This window comes from Eptatretus burgeri, chromosome 5, assembly GCF_056783735.1.
Source record: "Eptatretus burgeri isolate ZD-2024b chromosome 5, Ebu_testis_v1, whole genome shotgun sequence".
NCBI classification, from domain to species: domain Eukaryota; kingdom Metazoa; phylum Chordata; class Myxini; order Myxiniformes; family Myxinidae; genus Eptatretus; species Eptatretus burgeri.
The window spans coordinates 3,774,284-3,793,472 of record NC_140965.1 but is presented as its reverse complement, the minus strand read 5'-3'; the positions used below and the strand labels follow the sequence as shown (position 1 = coordinate 3,793,472).

The window sequence follows — 19,189 nt, the reverse complement described above, 5'->3', positions numbered from 1 at the left end:
TGGGCCGAGAAACGGCCGTTTTGGCCCATTTTCTTAACATTGTTATTAAAAAAAGAAATAATTAAATGCACTGGGCAATGCCCAACGCAAAATTAAGTCGCAAATGATGATATTAAACTAGCCCCTCTCTTGTGAGGTGTTCTGGTTTCTTTTTCTGATGCGATGAAAATCTTACCAAATTTCAAAACTATCCGTCGTCCTTGCTCTCGCTCACCTGAGAGTTGTACGAATGAACTCCCACGGGGTTTGTTCGCAATTCAAACTTGTTAATTTATTAGACGTGATCGGAAGTGAAATGAAACTGCGCACATAATCCTGGAGGGTTGCAAGCGTGGCCTTCAGTGAGGAAAAGCTCTTGAAATCCTTCAGTGAGGAGAAGTTTGAGAAGCTCTCAAACCTCTCTCCCTCCTCAAAATCCTGGTGGCGTTTAATCAAATCTGTTTCTGGTGTATGTTCCCCCTCCATCCCCTCCCTTACCTCAAATGGCCGCACTGCTGATTCCACACGTGATAAAGCTGAATGTCTAAACTCGGTGTTTGCAGCTAAATCTTGTGTCCTAAACCCATCACTATCTCTACCCACTTTACCCAGTCGCACCCAACTGTCCCTGGACTCTGTATCCTTTTCTCCTGACAAGGTGGAGAGCTTGCTTTCAAACCTCGAGTCACATTCTGCAACCGGTCCAGACGGCATCAGCCCACGTGTCCTCAAAGCCTGCTCTTCTGCTCTTGCTCACCCTCTCTCTGTTCTATTCACCCTCTCATTTGCCCAAGGTCATCTGCCATCTGCTTGGAAATCTGCTAACATCACTGCCCTGCATAAAAAGGTGCAAAAACAGATCCCTATAACTACAGACCAATCAGCCTTCTCCCAATCATCAGCAAGGTGATGGAATCCATCATCGCCTCAGATATGAAATCCTTCCTCTTCTCCAATGGCTTGATTTCCAATCATCAATTTGGTTTCAGACCAGGTCACTCTACCCTGGATATGCTGCTTCTGCTCTCCCATCAATGGATGGAGGTCCTCAATGCCAGACAGGAAATCCGAGCCGTATCCCTGGACATATCACGTGCTTTTGACACAGTCTGGCACCCTGCCCTACTCACCAAACTCTCTTCCCATGGTATTCAAGGCCATCTCCACTCATGGCTCGCAGACTTCCTCTCCTGTCGCAGTCAGCGTGTGGCCCTAAATGGAGTTCTTTCATCCCCTCTTCCTGTGCAGGCTGGAGTTCTTCAAGGTAGCGTTCTAGGCCCTGTTCTTTTTCTGGTTTTCATCAATGATCTCTCGGACTCTCTGGAAAATCCTCTATTTCTCTTTGCCGACGACTCCACCCTCTGCCGTACCATCTGTCATCCCTCAGACCGGCAAGCAGCAGCTTCTTCACTCACTGCAGATCTGGATAAAATCACAAACTGGTCCAACACGTGGAACATGTCTTTCAATCCAGACAAATCTCACACTCTCACTATGTCTCTTCGAAAGGACCGTTTACAAACCCCCCCATCCACTTTCTCAACAATCCTCTGGAAGAAGTCTTTTCTTTCAAGCTTCTAGGTCTCACTATCTGCCATGACCTTTCCTGGGAAAGTCACATTTCCAACCTCGCCTCAAAAGCCAGTCGCCGACTGGGAATCCTCCGTCGTGCTAAGTCCTTCCTCGGCCCTCTTGAGCTCCTGACCACTTACAAAGCTTTTGTCCGTAGCCTGATGGAGTACTGCTCTCCCCTCTGGGCTGGTGCTCCTGCCTCCCACCTTTCTCGGCTTCACGCTGTCGAAACCATGGCATTTAAGATCATCGGCATCTCCCTCAATGAAGCTGAGTCTTTGGGCCTCTCACTCAATCACCGCAGGTTGGTCGGTGGTCTTTCTGTCTTCTACCGACTCCTCTCCAGCCTTGCCCCCCCTGCTCTCTCTGCGATTTGTCCCCACCACATTTCCACAGGGCGCTCAAGGTCCGCCAACAACCCCCTTCTGGTAAATCTACCAAAATCACGAATCACTGCTCATCTTCACTCTTTCATTCCTCTTTTTTTCCCGCCTTTGGAATAAACTTCCTCACTCTATTCTTTCCCATTCTTCCCTCCAGGCTTTCAAAACAGCTGTTCACCACCACCTCTTATCTTCCCCCATCCAAATCCTCGATCTTTTCTACCCCCGATAATCCACCCAAGCCCACTTCCTTCATTTCTCCTGCTTTCCTTCCTGAAAGTCCCTGAAATGTCCATCTTCTCTTCGCCATTTTCCCCGTCCCATCCCCATCCCTCTCCCTTCCACAGTTCACCTAATGTGTCTGTTCCCCACTGTTTTGTCCCTTCCACTCCCGCCCCTCTTGTCTCATGCCTCCTTGCTGTGAGTTGTGTGTTAGCTCTCATACGAGCCTCGACCAAGGTATACAAAAAAAAAAAAATCACACAGTCTTGCATATTATATTGTCTTAATACCCCTAATAATTGGGAGAACAAATTAATAAAAATAATGAAAAACTGAAAAACAAAATAGAAGAAAATAAAGAAAAACTGGAAACCAGAATGATACCTTCGTATTGGCTTGAGGTCGCTACAGGTCTTATCAGTCTGTGTATCAATCCTTGTGAGGAAAGGGGAATGCAGACTTGGAGTTGGGAAAGGGGGGAGGGATGCAAATTCTGCTGCTTTGGAAGAGGGGATTCGGCTGTTTTGGAACATGGAAGCTGCGACAATATTGGTGCTGGTGCTGATGGAAGCAAGCCGATTTTAAAATGGTGCAAATGTGTAGTGAACAGCTTAGAGTGTGGAACTGCAGTTAGTGTTGAAGAGGAGGCACCGAGCCTGGAGCCTCCTCGTCGGCTGAAAGCTGCCGGGAAATGTGAGGTGGGCGATTTAGGGAGGGGGCCTTGGTGTCCAGGGAGGATCTGAGGCAAGAGTGCCAGGAAGGACACAGTGGGTGCTGGGAGTACTAGCCCCATGATAGAAGCCAGAGGGCATGAATCATCCTTCTGACTTTCCCTCCAACACCACCACCATCGTCATCACATCATTATCGCATCATCATCATCATCATCATCGAATGACAATAAAAACACACTGTTGGTTTTGTATACTGTAGTGTAATTTATTTAGTTTAATTATTGTTCTTAAACATTTACCATGTTCAATATGAACCCCCGTACCACACCCCCTCAACCATGTTCATTCTGACCCAGGAACCTAACCCACTTTGTTCCATTAAACCAAGGTATCCATATCTGTAATTTGGCAGGTCCCAAAGAGATCCTCACAAAGTTAAGGCAGTTATTTCATATTTATATTGTTTAGTTTAAATGTCGAAAGTCCATGTTGATCGCTCTGCATTGTGATTGTGTCGTTAGAAATCCCATATGTGTCATTTCTCTCATCGACATTATTTTCGACAAGCCATGTCTGCTTATCGACAAGTCTCGCAGCATCACGAGCTTATTTTCCTCACACAGAACGCATTATCCTAGCAGTCCCCGAAACCATTTCAAACTATTTCATGAACGCCTGAAACAAAATATTGCACCGAAACCCGAGGCTGTCACAATCCCATTCTCTTCACGGGCACCAAAAACCACTTTGAACAGGTTTCGTGAACGCCTGCGAAAGCATATCGTGCCAAAAACCAGGCCAAACGTGGCTCCTCCCACGGATGGGGGGGGGGTGAGGCTTGAGTGAAGGGGGCCTTAAAGCTCAAAAAAGGGGAGCAGAGAGCCTCTTACAGAGGAAGGAAGTATAACGACTGAGAGGATCGGAGACTCAGAGATTTGAAGCTTGAGAGGGTTTCTAGACTCTGTTGGGTTGCTCATTTTCATTTATTTGCATGTGAGGGTCTTTTTCATTTTTCTCTCCTTTCATCCTTCTCTCTTTGTATCCTTCTCTCTGTCATTCCTTTCACTTTGCTTGCTTGCATTTCTTTCTTTCAGTCTCTTTCATGCTTTGTCTATTAATTTCTCACTACACTATTCATTCTTCACAATTAGTTTTTTTCCTGAATCTTCTGTCTCTGTCATTTCGCTCTTTTCCTTATTTCTTCACTTTCCACCCATGCACACCTTTGACTTCATGTGCCCACATCCGCTAGCTGCATCACTGGACCCTCCGCCTCATCTCCAACACCCAGTGACGTCACCGGTCCATGGGAAAACACCGGAGCCGCAGATACATGAGGAGCAGGAGAGGCGTGGCGGTTTCAGTCATGACATGGGAGCCCGAATCGACAAGTGTGAGGTATGCAGGGGTCCGTCCTGTCTCCATGTATTTCTTGCTGTCCTCATCTCATCTTCTTTGCCAATCACTCATCTCTCCCTTCCACATGGATGCATGATGCTAGCTTACTGTACTGTGGCATGTTAATTGTTAAGTCACTGATGAGGTTACTAAGGCGAGTCTGTCGCACAGCGGATAATTTGGGGAAATATACATGCTGTGATTAATTGTTGTACATGTATGTAATTTCATTGGTTTTTTTTTTCTCCTTGTAAGTACTTGCATTGTGATTCCTGGGACGAAAAGCCATCTTCTCAAGATTTATTCTGTCTGTTCTGATGGTGGCAGAGGACTGCTGAGGTGTTTGGTCATCACTGATTTCGTTTCTAAGTTCGATCTCAGACATGATTATGCAATGTTGATTCCGCTCGGCCAATTGACTGAGGTCTGTTGCGTAACCGCCGGCATGGTATCTACTCACACTTGGGCTTTTATGTGTGGTAACATTATATATATATATATATATATATATATATATATATATATATATATATATATATATATATATATATATATATATATATATATATCACAATTTTATAATTTCTTACGAGAGCGTTCATACAACACCTTACCCCACGCAGTCTTGAGAAGAAACAGGACATAGGGAGGATCTGCGAGTAGCAACTTTGAAAAATCAAGGTTTCAAAGGATGTAGAAAAAAAAACAAAAAACTTTTTTTTGGAAGTTTACTGCTGTTGATGCATCGTCTTGTACACCACCTTATTTAACACGTTACATTAGTTATTCGTGCCTGTTGTTTTTGTCCTTTATGATGTCCTTAAAAACAGTAAATTTCCTGTTTGGAATGATTTTCAATTTTGTTCAACCGCCCGACAAGTAGACAGTAAAAAAATTATCTTGCTCTTCTCTGGGGCATGCTCGCTCGGGATGACATACCATACAATTTGCCAACTTCAGAGCCAAAGCACTGCTAAACTGCAAGTTCGTGTTCCGATTCATGTTCAAAATATAACATTCAGTTGAATTTAAGTTTTTCCTCAATCACAAACTGATGCTTGCAGACAAGACAGATAGACAAAGTGAACAAATTGTTTAACCCCACTTTTCACTTCGTGTGCATGGAGTAATAAAAAAATGTTAGGATGTCATGGACAATTGCATCTTGTTTGTCGAACCGTTCGAATGCTCCATGGATGAGTGTAGTTCAAATTTTGTTCCGCAGTTTGGCTTGTAAAGGCAGAATAATGTATTTGAATACATTTTTGAGGGAATTTATCTCTCTAGTATTGTATTGGTAACTATGTACCCATCATCACGTGCTTCCTGCTGTAATGCATGCACTGAAATAAGAGTACAAGATGGAAGCATATGAGAGGACAAAGAGGGTGAAACAGCGAATAATGATAGAGCTGTAGCAAATGAAAACGTCAAGCCGGTGTAAATTTAGACAAACTAGTACGTGGCCGAATGTGCAAAAAATAAATAAATAAATAAATAAACTTTCAAACCGCGAGCCAGAAACAACAACCACACAGGCCATTCCTTCGCTCTTGCATGGCCGTACTTGCGTGCCCGTACGTGCAAACCAAAATAAAAACAAAAAAAACTTTCAAACCGCGAGCCAGAAACAACAACCACACAGGCAGGCCGTTCCTTCACTCTCGCGTGCAAGTACGTGCATGGCCGTACGTGCGTGTCCATACATGCAAACCAAAAAAATAAAAACTTTCAAACTGCGAGGCAGAAACAACAACCACACAGGCCATTTCTTCGCTCTTGTGTGGCCGTACGTGCGTGGCCCGGAAGTTCGCATATCGCAGTTACGATTATTCACAATTTAGTTTTAATGGCCAATTATTCAATTAGCACCAAAGTATTTTGCCTTTTCGCAATGTCATTGCAAGGAAAAACACAAAGAGAAGAGAAGAGAGAAAAAAAAACCAAAAGAAACCCCCCCCAAAAAACAACTTTCAAACAAACTCACAGGCCGTTCCTTCTCTCTCTTAAACGCAGACTGGATTGGGGCGTTGTGTTTATCTATAAATGCACATAAGAAATCGAGAAATTATTAGAATAGTGAGTCATCACTATCCGGAAGTCCGTACGTTGTAACCCCTAATGGGGAACGCAGCTAAGAATCTTTTCCCTATCGGCCACGCCCACGCAGCAACGTGTCCTGTCATTGGTTGGTAAATAAATGGCCATAACTTGGGAACCACTTGTCCGATTAATATCAATCCTTGAAAAGGCACATCCACAGGGCCCCAACAATATACCTGGCAAGTTTCAATTGGATCGGACCAGTGGTTGTCGAGAAACAACGGTGACACACACACACACACACACACACACACACACACACACACACACACACACACACACACACACACACACACACACACACACACACACACACACACTGTTGGAATTATAGATAGATGGCCGTACAGAATAACTATTATTGTGAATCAAGGTACACGAGCAAAAGTCCAGGTTAGATTGGAACCATCCAACTTCTGAACTCCTGTGGATACGAATAAAAAGGAATTACGGAATGTGAATAAATTATTAAATAAACTTGGTCTCTGAAAACTTAAACAAAACAAAAACCTCTGAGCAGTTTATGTTGAGCTTGTAAATATAATTGTCAGGAAGCAGCAGCGGAGATAAAATATTTAATCTGCAATCAATATTAGCAAGAAAGTTCACACCTGAAATGGGTGGATTTCACGAATATGCTGGATCCAAAGAGATTCAGGCCATGCAAGTCTGAGCGGCCAGACAATTGTACGGCGAGAATCTGAAATACTTTCTCTAATTTCACCTTCCACCATACCGATCCCTCACGAGCACTTCCACTGAGGCTACAGCCGGTGTTGCATAAACCGTGTCCCAACAACAATGGTTGCCAGGCCTCAAAGCCTGCACTGACATCCTGAGCTTGGGAAGTCCATCCAAACACGCCAAGGGCTGGTAGGGGTTGGATGAAGAGAGAGATTTACAAGCAGAATATGGAATCAAAGCTGTTTACTGATTCATGCATTAATGAGGGAATTTCCATCATTCAGGTTTTTATTTTTAATCACTCATTAAAATGTCTTTCTGAAAAATTACGAATGGGACATTAAAATCTATTTCGAAAAGATTTTCAAGATTTACCTCCACCCACCGAATGTGGAGGGAGGTAATGTCTGTTTGTTTGTTACTTGCAAAAATCAAAGCTTTTACAAGTAATGTATATTGGTCGTTTGCGTGTTATTCTGTCTGTCCGTTAGTCTGTTTGTATATCATATGATAATCATGTTTGTATATGTCAGGTCACATTTTTTAAAACCGATCTTCACGAAATGGTAGAGTTGGCCATAAGAAAGAAGCCTTTTGATTTTGAGGTCAAAAGGTAAACATAGGCCAAAGGTCAACAACTTATGTGCAATTTCTAAAATTGTCCATTTTCATCCGATTGACTGGAAATTTGAAGAGGATTTGCATATCAGGTCATTGAATTCAACCATTAATTATTTTTGAGGTCACCGTAGGTCAAAATGTCAAAATAGGCAAAAGATCAACAACTTCGGTGCGATTTCTAAAATCCTCAATTTTCATCCGATTGACTGGAAATTTGAAGAGGATTTGTAAATCAGGTCAATAATTTTCAAGATCAAATTTAGTTTTGGAATTTTGCAAGAATCATGCCCTGCACGACATTTTTCTTGTTACTTACGAAATCTAAAGATTTCTTCAAATCTAAAGATTTCGTAAGTATATTGATGACTTCCATCCTCTGTTTTTGTTTGTTTGTGTGTTTATTTGTGTGTGTTTGTGTGTTTGTTTGTAGACACGATAACTCGAGAACGGAAGAAGCTACCAATGTCAAATTACACCACGTGATTCAGGAGGGTGATGGCTAGTGCTGATTAGATTTTGGTCAAAATCGGTCAAAGGTCAAGGTCACAGCAAGGTCAAATATTCGATTTTTGATGGTTTGGTACAGAATCATCGTAGAAACTTCTGGTTTGCGTCGCTACCTTCTCGAGAGACAGCTTTTGTTAGACAAGGTCAGAGGTCAAGTTGACGATTTCGTAAGTACCAGTCTATGACTGCTTGTTTGTTTGTTTGATTGTTTGTGTGGAGGATATCTCGAAAAGTTGTTGACGGATTTGGATGGAATTTTGTGGAGAAGTTGGATTTGTGACGAGGACGATTTGGTTCGATTTTGATGAACATCCGAAGGTGAATCTGAAAACAAGAATTTGTTGAGTGATTCTTCACCATTGAGAGATCAGGCCAAAAACGATATATATATATATATATATATATATATATATATATATATATATATATATATATATATATATATACATATATATATATATATATATATATACATATATATAGCGTGATATCTGAAAAAGCTATGTTTGTATTGAAACGAAACTTGATGGACAGGTTGGGTGTGTGACCAGGATAAATAAGTTCGATTTTAGTGAATATCCAAATGTAGTTACCCTCACCAGAGGAGAGGGTATTACATTTGCGTCCATTTATCTGTCTGGCTGGTTGGTTGTTACTCGGCGAAAAAAGTTTTTTGCCAAGTATGGTCTGTAGCGTTTGTCTGTGTGTCTGTCTGTCTGTCACACAATTTTTGGCCACAGTTTTCAAATAATCATTCTGAATTGTTGTTTTTTTATATGTGCAGATGACTGGCCAAGGACAGCAATGCTTAATTTTGGTGAAGATTGGATTCCGGATCTGAGAATTTTTCAAGTGATTCTTCACCATTGAGCGATAGGGCCAAAAACGATATATAGCACAATATCTCAAAATGTTATTGATGGATTCATACTGAACTTGGTGAACAGGTTGGGAGTGCCACCACGAAGAATTGATTCAATTTTGGTGAAGATCTGAATCCAGATCTGGATACGAGAATTATTTAATTTTTAACTGATTCTTCACCATTGATAGATGGACTAAAAACGATATTGCATGATATCTCAAAAAGTTTATGGATGGATTCGGATGAAACTTTGTGGACAGGTTGGTTGTGTGAAAAGGACTAATAGCTTGGTTTGGTGAAGATTCGAATCCAGATACGATAATTTTTTTGATTCTTCACCATTGAGAGATGGGGCCAAAACTATGTGTAGCATGTTATCTCTAAAAGATGTGGCCGAGTTGTGACAAAACTAGACGAATGAGTTGGTTCGGTGACAACAACAAGCTGATTCGATTTTGGTTCAGGTCCGGATTCAGATCCGACCTATCAGTGGGATACAAAATGTGAACTGTTCAGTCTGGCGGAGGTATGCTCTCTACAGAGTGCCGTTCCATTTCGCCAAGTGTCACTCTTGAGGGATTGTTGAGGGATATTTGTTTGTTTGTCTGCACCGAAAGTGATTACAGTTTTTCACTGCAACTGCTTGTCGGATTAACACGAAAGTTTCACCATAGGAGCAACTACTCAAGCAGCATGTTTAATGATAATTATGATGTAATAGGACATGTGGTGTATCAGCCATGTTGGAAAAAAGGAATCGCTTTGGACCTCTGCATCTCCGAAACTGCACCATGGGAAGAAAAAAATGAAACTTGGCACATGGGAAGTACTCTGCATGGGGAATGTGTGATTTTTGTTTGATGTCATGGGTGCCTTCATTATGACGTCAAAATTGCATAGGTAGAACACTACTTCTGATCAGCATGAAAAATTTTGAGGGTCATCTTGAGATAAATTGGTCGACACAAAAAATAGGACCATGCATCCTGAAGCTCACCTGGATCAGGAGCAACAGTCACTCAAACCCCCCACAGATCCCCGAAGGATTTTTTTTTAATGCTGTGTACAAACTTTAGTACATCACAGGTGATGAAAGTTGTGGTCAAGTTTCATTGAAAATGTTTGAGCAGTTTCGGAGAAGAGAGCAAATACATATTTTGGGGGGCTCAAACCCTCCGCAGACTCCCTGAGAACATGATTTTATGCCGTGAACAACCTTTGGTACGTCACAGGTGATGAAGGTTGTGGTCAAATTTCATCAAAATCGTGTATTTGGTTCATGCGATAATGGCTGAAGTGTTTATGGACTGACTGACTGACTCACTCACTTATTCACCGATGAACACCACTTGATCGAATAAGCTCATCGGACTAAGATCCAGGTGAGCTAAAAATTAATGACATCATTGGTCATGTTGTTTGGCAGCCATATTTAAAAAAAAATTCAAAAAGCTTCTCTTAAATAAGTGGCTGAACAGATCAAGGTGAAGCTTTACTGCCATGACTGCCTATCCATGAGGAACAAAACCTTCCCACCTGTGATGTCGTAGGTCACATGGTCTGGCAGCCATATTGGATTGAACGAAGATCTTAAAAAAATTATTTCTATTGAACCGCCTCGTCAATTGATGGGAAACGTCACAATATGATCTTAGCGGTGATGGGGAATATAGGTTTTTAATTTCAAGCTGATCAGATGCATGGACTGGCAGCCAGAATGATTTAATTCTTTGATCTGGGTTCTTTTTTTATTTTTACTTTTTCAATAAGGCTCAACTTGGCTGTGCCTGGATGGGTTTGAGGTTAGAGGAGTAACAGCTGAAACCTGAATCCTATCCAGGTTTGTCTTGATGACTTCATCTTTGCTTTTTGCACATCTTTATGTCTGTTCAAATATATTGTTAAGATGGATGAGCAATATCATATGTGATGACAATAAAAAAAAAGATTGGTCACCACGAAAAGGCTTCCAGCACCACTACCACTCAAACTATACAAGAAAGATTGTATCGAGGTAATAACGAGGCAACAAATTACAGATAAAAGGGCGGAAGAGCTCCTTGTAAACCAATGGTCATCCATATCTGGTGCCTAACTGCATCTGCGGATGTCCTCCTGTAGTTAGGTGTCTGGAACTGTGAACCTGAATAGCACCATTGCGTTCCTCCAAGCCAATCTCAGTGAACTTCAGTTAGAGCGGAGGGTGATGCGCTCTTGACAGTGAAGGCCCGCTGGGCTGGTTACTTTGAGCACCTGTACCAGTCTGATCCACCAGCTGTGGAGTTGGATGTCAGGGGTGTAACTAACTATTGCTGACCCTCCAACCAATTATGAACCACATTCGTTTGTGGAAACACAAACTGTGGTGAACCAGTTGAAATGGGGTAAAGCTCCTGGCATCTGTGGCATTCATGCTGAACTTCTCAACACTGGTTGAAATGCTGTAATTGTGTCGTTGCTTGCAGTTCTGTGCTCTGTTTGGAGCACAGGCATCATCCCAACTGACTGGAAGAGGGGCCTTGTTGTCCCTCTGTGGAAAGGGAAGGGTGATCGCCAAGACCGCAACAACTACCAAGTGGTGACGCTGCTCTCAGTGCCGTCAAGGTCTTTACTCAGAAAATTCTTGATCGGGTTCGCCACCATCTGCACGAGCACCAGTGCACAGAGCAGTCAGGCTTTACACCAAAGAGGTCAACGATTGAATATATCCTTGCTCTTCATGTCCACACCAAACGCAGACGAGTGTTTTGGCAAGGGGTATAGCTCACAGCCGACTGTCATGGCCAACAATATTGGCACCCTTGCACTTTTTGCAAACAATGCACAAATTCTTCCATAAAATTGTTGAAATTAAAATATCTTTTGGGATCAACGTATGTATTTATTTGGTTTTTCAGTGGAACAAAACAAAAAAATCTGAAAAAATAAACTTACTAAAACTTAGCTTATTCCAGACAGAAATCCTAAAATGGCCCAGACAACATATAATTGGCCCAGTTTTAAACAATTAGATTTAAAGCAGGGCTTTCCCTCCATGGCTCTGGCTACGGCTTCCCCTCCACTCCCACCTCATGTTCATATGTGTGCTGTACTGTCCACCAAACATTGATGACTCCATCTACACCTCACGATCCGAAAACATGGACCAACTTCTGTCTTCTCATCCAAACTCTCTCTTCCTCATATGTGGCGACTTCAATTGTCGTCATGCCAGTTGGCTAGGTGTGGGTACCTCTCTCACCTGTCATGGCACTTCAGCAAAAGCTTTCTGCGACTCATTGGCACTGACTCAATCGGTCAACTTCCCGACACAGATCTCAACCAATGGTACTCCATCTCTTGTGGATCACATTTTGACAAATCTCCCTGAGAATATCTGCTGTTCCTCCTCCGCTCCAATCGGTTCTTCTCACCACGTCCTTGTCAAAGTGGACATCTCTCTGGCTATTATCGGAGAACCACCTCACCGCCGTCGAGTCTGGCATTTCACTCAAGCCGACTGGCAGGGTCTCCAAGCAGCCATCAAACTTATAGACTGGTCTCCTATCGCTACTTTCTCCAACATCAACTCATCCTGGGAATTCTTTCAAACAAACTTGCTCTCCCTCATGCACAGATTTATCCCCTCTTGTCTTCAGTTGTCCTACCCTTCCTCCCGCCCTTGGTTCACTGAAGCTTGTGGCGAGTCAGTTGTCCTGAAACAACTTGCCTTTGCTTCATGGAAAGCAAACCCAACTGAGAGCAATCTCAGTTCCTTCCTTAAAGCTCGGAACAAGTGTGTATCTACCCTCAGGAGAGCCAGAAAACAACATCTTTCTAATCTCAAGTCTGAACTCTCAAACCTCTCTCCCTCCTCCAAGTCCTGGTGGCGTCTAATCAAATCTGTTTCTGGTGTATGTTCCCCTTCCATCCCCTCCCTTACCTCAAATGGCCGCACTGCTGATACCGCCCATCGCTTTCTCTACCCACCTTACCCAGTCGCACCCAACTGTCACTGGACTCTGCGTCCTTTTCTCCTCACAAGGTGGAGAGTTTGCTTTCTAACCTCGACTCAGATTCTGCAACCGGTCCAGATGGCATCAGCCCACGTGTCCTAAAAATCTGCTCTTGCTCACCCTGTCTCTGTTATATTCACCCTCTCATTTGTTCAAGGTCATCTGCCATCTGCTTGGAAATCAGCAAACATTACTGCCCTGCATAAAAATGTGCAAAAACAGATCCCTGCAACTACAGACCAAATAGCCTTCTCCCAATCATCAGCAAGGTTATGGAATCCATCATCGCTTCAGACATTGAATCCTTCCTCTTCTCCAATGGCTTGATTTCTGATCATCAATTTGGTTTCAGACAAGGTCACTCTACCCTGGATATGCTGCTTCTGCTCACCCAACAATGGATGGAGGTCCTCAATGCTGGACATGAAATCAGAGCCATATCCCGAGACGTATCGCATGCTTTTCACATGGTCTGGCACCCTGCACTACTCACCAAACTCTCTTCCTATGGTATCCAAGGCCATCTCCACTCATGGCTCGCAGACTTCCTCTCCTGTCACAGTCAATGTGTGGCCCTAAATGGAGTTCTCTCATCCCCTCTCCCTGTCCAGGCTGGAGTTCCTCAAGGTAGCGATCTGGGCCCTGTTCTTTTTCTGGTTTTCATCAATGATCTCTCCGACTCTCTGGAAAATCCTCTATATCTCTTTGCTGATGACTACACCCTCTGCTGTACCATCTGTCATCCCTCAGACCGGCAAGCAGCAGCTCGTTCGCTCTCTGCAGATCTGTGTAAAATCACAAACTGGTCAAACACATGGAACAAGTCTTTCAACCCGGACAAATCTCACTCTCACCATGTCTCTCCGAAAGGACCGTTTAGAACCCTCCCCCCCCCCCCCCACCATTTACTTTCTCAACAATCCTCTGGAGGAAGTCCTTTCTTTCAAGCTTCTGGGTCTCACTATCTGCCATGATCTTTCCTGGGAAAGTCACATTTCCAACCTGGCCTCCAAAGCCAGCTGCCGACCGGGAATCCTCCGTCATGCAAGGTTGTTGTTGTTGTTGTTGATTTTTCAAAATTATTATTGCATGGAAGGGAGGGGCAAATGCAATGGTTTGGAATGAAAAATCCCAGCAAGATCGGATGCTGTTAATCCTAAAGGAGCAGATGCATGGAGCACGTGGCAACTGAACTAAAAATGGGGACAGGACCTGACATGTAAGGCTTCATCGAAGAGCATTGTGTGACTGCAGTACCGAATGATCACTTTAAGCACAACTTCACACAAAAAAAAAAAGTATGTGACGAGTTCAGTCATGGTTACAGATTCAAGTTTGTGTATTTAATCATGGTCCATGCTCAATACTTACTATTCTCACGTGTTGGAGTGGTAGACACAAAAATGTTACAGATGTGGAGTTGTCCTTTCTCTTTCCTCTGTACTTTAATAAATTGTCCACGTTTTCCACTGCAGTCCAACGTTGAACTTGACCATAGATCATTTGTGGCACAGCTGACAATGCAATACACAAAATGGCAGTCATTTACAAGCAATGCTCATTACAAATATAAGAACAATTTACTCAACATCAGTATTGCCAGAAACAAAATTTCTTTTAATTTTCTCTGTACATTTCTGGCAAATGAGCGATTTAAAATATGCATATTCTTGCTTAAAAATGGCAAGGGGCTTTTCTTCAATGAATAAATTCGAGATGTGGTTTAAATTTAACAAAAGATCTTGATATTGTTATGGTTTTGTTAATGTACCCGAGGGGAGAGCATCCAGGTACATGTAGGGTTCCCCAGAATGAGTGATTTCTTTGCTTAAGTGTAGATAGATGATTGCACTGTGTCTCGGGGTTTTGGGGGAGAATGTTTTGTGAGGATAGTCTGTGTATTCTCAGTGTGATGTCTCCCCATTTGCCACTTTTAATCTCCTCTCTCTCTAAACCAATAATCCACTTCACCAAACCTTAATTCACCAACCTCTCCTTAATCCCATCGGTCTTTTCTTCAACCTCGCAGTCAGTTTATTCTCGTCCTTTGTTATGTCTGTGTCCTTCTCCCTCACCACTCGATCCACTCGCGATTTTATTATTCACAGTAAACCATCCGTTCCACCCCGTATATGCTGGCGGCTCCACCACCGTCACAAACAATGACTCCTCCTGACGAGTACTAAATTACCTTCCCCCATTCTTCCTTCCCAGCAAACCTACATTCTTCACGTGGGACAATGCTTCTCAAATACAAACACAGTACAAAGGAGCGTTTGCACATGAGGGAGAGAGCGTGGGTGCTCCCTCGCTGCTGGGTGCGCGATGGGCGGGGCGGGTGCGCCCGTAGCCATCAGACATAACGATGCGGCGATTTTTCCACAGCCCCATTGCTGCACCCACCCTCGTCGGACATGTAAAATGGGAAGTATGCTCACAGGACGTTGGTTCCCTCAAGGTCACACCCGGCATGGCACGTATAAGGCCAGGACTCTGCTAGGTTCGTGGCTGTTTCTTGACGCACCAGGGGTTCGAGTGCATCGCAGACTGCCTGTTCAGGAGATTGACTGCTCTCGCACATTCTTGGCATATGATGATCATAACTTCAAAGTTTGGCGAATTTCTGCACAACCGTTTGGGAGGAGACGGCGTGACGGACGGACATACAGACAGAATGATAGACGGCCGGAGCATGTTATACCCCACCTTAACTCCCGTATCCCTCAAAAAGAGTGAGGATGACGAGTAATAATGTATTAATCTGACCACATGCTACACTGATCTGCCACTAGGTGTCATGTAAGGTGCACTCAACAGGAAAATGGTCATTGTAAAAACAGCTGCAGTCTACATGAGGGAAGACATTTCTCGGCACTATTTAAACTGGATAGGATTTCAATTTCAGTAGTTTGTCAAATTCGAAATGGTTGCATAGTACTCCAGAGAGAATGACTTGCAGAGAAGCAGAGACAGAGGAAATCAGTGTTTGATGAAGCAGGATATGATGCCCAAGAACTGTAACCATTTCAATCGTTATTAAGGCCATATTGGTGTTTTTAAAAATCGTTTTTTGGACAGAAACCCACAGTCGAATATTGAGAACCGGGTAATAAGGGGATGGTGCAAGAAAATGTGTTTTGGGGATTATTTATGAAGAATTAAGAACTCTCCAACCTGGTTTGTTTCAAAGCCAAGGTCCACATAATGACAAAAGTAAATGTGAAGATCCAAGCTCATTATTTTTTCAAAATTAAAAATTTTATTCATACAGATATAAAAAGTTGTTATAGAAGAGCTAAATGACAAGTGTACATGTGAACAACAGGAGAGTAGAAACAATTACAGATCGATATCCTGTATTGTATTGACATCAGGTGACAAAGAGTGACAACCCAAAATAATTTTTGGGAGAATGGAACTGTTGTATGGCAAGGAGAATTTGACAGGTTAAATAAAATATGTACAAAAATAAATGTTTATTAGAATCACCAAGTTTCATATATATATATATATATATATATATATATATATATATATATATATATATATATATATATATATATATATATATATATATATATATATATATATATATATATATATATATATACACACAAATACAACCTGTCGCTTCGCTGACTGAGGTGTGAAGGGAGGTGGGGGGGGGCTGGAGAGACAGAGGGGGAGGGGAGGCAGAGAGGATGGAGGGAAGGGATGGGCGAGGAGAGGGGGAAGGGAAACGACGAAAGGGAGCTTGGAAGGGGGTGGGGTTGGGGAGCAACCCCTCACGAAACGTTGCTAAACACTGCGGGAGGGAGGGGGGAGAGAGAGAGAGAGAGAGAGAGAGAGAGAGAGAGAGAGAGAGAGAGAGAGAGAGAGAGAGAGAGAGAGAGAGAGAGAGAGAGAGAGAGAGAGAGAGAGAGAGAGAGAGAGAGAGAGAGAGAGAGAGAGAGAGAGAGAGAGAGAGAGAGAGAGAGAGAGAGAGAGAGAGAGAGAGAGAGAGAGAGATAGAGATAGAGATAGAGAGAGAGAGAGAGATAGAGATAGAGATAGAGATAGAGATAGAGATAGAGATAGAGATAGATAGATATGGAAGAAGATTGCTGCATTTTATTTGGAGGGGGGAGCGTGGAGGGGACAGACAGAGTTGGTGGGGAGGAGGAAAAAAAAGAGATAGGTGAGGGGTGGAGGTGGCGTTCGCAAAGAGATTGATATGTTATGCTTAATGACCGAACACAAATTTTAAAAATCTCATATCAGAACATCTGTACACACGAGGACACAACAGAGTGTATAAAGTAATCCGCTGGCACATCTGCAAGAACTTTGATGTCCCAGTTCCAGAAAATTTGTGGGAAAATTAACCAAAAGCATGGAGTGAAAACATGTACGACCTAATGATCCCATCGAGCGTGAACATCAAAAACAAAACGTTGCGACCAGATATCATACTTAGGTACCAAAAAGAGAGAAGAAGGCATTGCTAGGTGAGGTGTTAATACCGGTGATTTTTGGACTAAACAATGCAGAAATCAAGAAAATGACCAAATACCAAGACCTCAAGCATGAAGTGAAAAGATCCTGGAAGCCGAAGAATAACAAAGTTGTACCAGTGATAGCTGGACCTCCGGGAATGATGACTAAGAACCTCACAGGGATATTAAAAACCATCTCTGGGAATATTACAACAAACAAACTACAGTTGGAAGCTGTATGAGGTTCAGTGACGATCCTGAAGAGAGCCCTTGACACAAAACTTTGAGAAGAGAAAACTTCACAACTTGGCCCATGAATTGTGACCTCTTACTGAAATGAAGGTGGATACTTTGAGCCCACCCTGGGAGGAGTCCATTACACATTCTGAAACCCACATATCACGGGTTGAGAGACATAATGTTGTAACTGAAAATTTCCATTTCCTGCAAATTGCTAAATAATGGTGTTGAAAGACATGAGAGCCATTTTATTCAATTTCGCCAAAAATGCAGTTACAATATTATGTCTCTCAACCCTTCAATATGGAGATACCAATCGACACACACACACACACACACACACACACACACACACACACACACACACACACACACACACACACACACACACACACACACACACACACACACACACACACACACACACACACACAGACCTGGTAGGTCTCAGTTTCACCTCCTGAAACCCACCCACAATTTTTTTTTATCTTTGTTGAGTTGAAATAACACATATAGACATAATTGACCACAACACTTGGAATTTAATTCTTGGACTTGAATTGTTTGATAAACACCATTCTGAAAGAATTTTATTACTTCAACAGGTGGTGGAAGACCATAACTATCAAAACTAGAATGGCACTCAGTAGAGCGCATACCTCCGCCAGGCTAAACAGTTTATGTTTTGTATCCCACTGATTGGCTGGATCTAGAGCCAGGCCTTCACCAAAATCGAATCGACTTTTTCTTGTCACCTATCCAACTTGTCCTAGTTTCATCTGTTTGTGAGCAGGGTGCCTCAAAAGGTTATGGACGGATTCAGACAGACAAACGGCTGAAAACATCATCTCCGTCCACGTTCGGTGGCAGAGTTAATGATATCTGAGGTGATCTCTGTACAGTAGACTTTCATTACACATGATCGATGCATGCAAATAACTAGATCGACACGCATGTAGAAATGCCCCAAAAAAGAAAATCGAAATTTTTTGGAAAAAAAAGTTGCAAAATTTTGTTTTTTTTTCTCTAACAATTTTTTTGGGGGTTGGAAATCACTTAAAACATGTAGAAATGCAAAAACAAAAATTCAAATATTTTTTCAAAATGGCCGCCATAGCGGCCATATTGGACTTTGGACCAAGTCCAAAATCTAATGGCATGATCCTTGGACCATACCTAATCCTCCCACCAAGTTTTGTCGAAATCCGTCGAGGAGTTTTCCGTAATACTGTTCACAAACAAACAGACAAACAAACAGAAAGGGGGTGAAAACAGTAACCTCCGTCCATCTTCTATGGCGGAGGTTAATGAGAACCGTTGCCATTATTATCTATCTATAATTCCAGCAATGTGTGTGTCTGTCTGTCTGTCTGTCTGTCTGTCTGTGACCGCTGTTTCTCGACAACCACTGGTTCAATCTCATTGAAATTTGCCAGGTGTATTGCTGGGGCCCTGTGGATGTGCCTTTTCA

At 42.7% G+C, this 19,189-nt stretch overlaps 2 protein-coding genes across 4 annotated transcripts in view; one reads left to right on the top strand and one right to left on the bottom strand.

The window, feature by feature from the left end:
* The window catches only part of LOC147025723 (uncharacterized), a 132,972-nt gene that overhangs the window by 11,105 nt on the left and 102,678 nt on the right, over positions 1-19,189 (bottom strand). Inside the window, exons 6-7 of the mRNA XM_085880423.1 lie at positions 14,375-14,517; positions 6,943-7,201 (exon numbers count right to left, since the gene is read on the bottom strand). Coding sequence (XP_085736549.1) covers positions 6,943-7,201; positions 14,375-14,517 — 402 coding nt within the window. The remainder of the gene's footprint in view (positions 1-6,942; positions 7,202-14,374; positions 14,518-19,189) is intronic.
* LOC147025725 (uncharacterized) overlaps positions 1-19,189 on the top strand; it is a 115,183-nt gene that overhangs the window by 34,249 nt on the left and 61,745 nt on the right. For 2 of the 3 annotated variants that reach the window (XM_085880428.1, XM_085880427.1), the window contains exon 4: positions 4,083-4,228. In XM_085880428.1, coding sequence (XP_085736554.1) covers positions 4,083-4,228 — 146 coding nt within the window. Of the gene's footprint in view, positions 1-4,082; positions 4,229-4,483; positions 4,718-19,189 lie in introns of those variants that run through there. The other variant, XR_015057987.1, reaches the window with a different exon arrangement.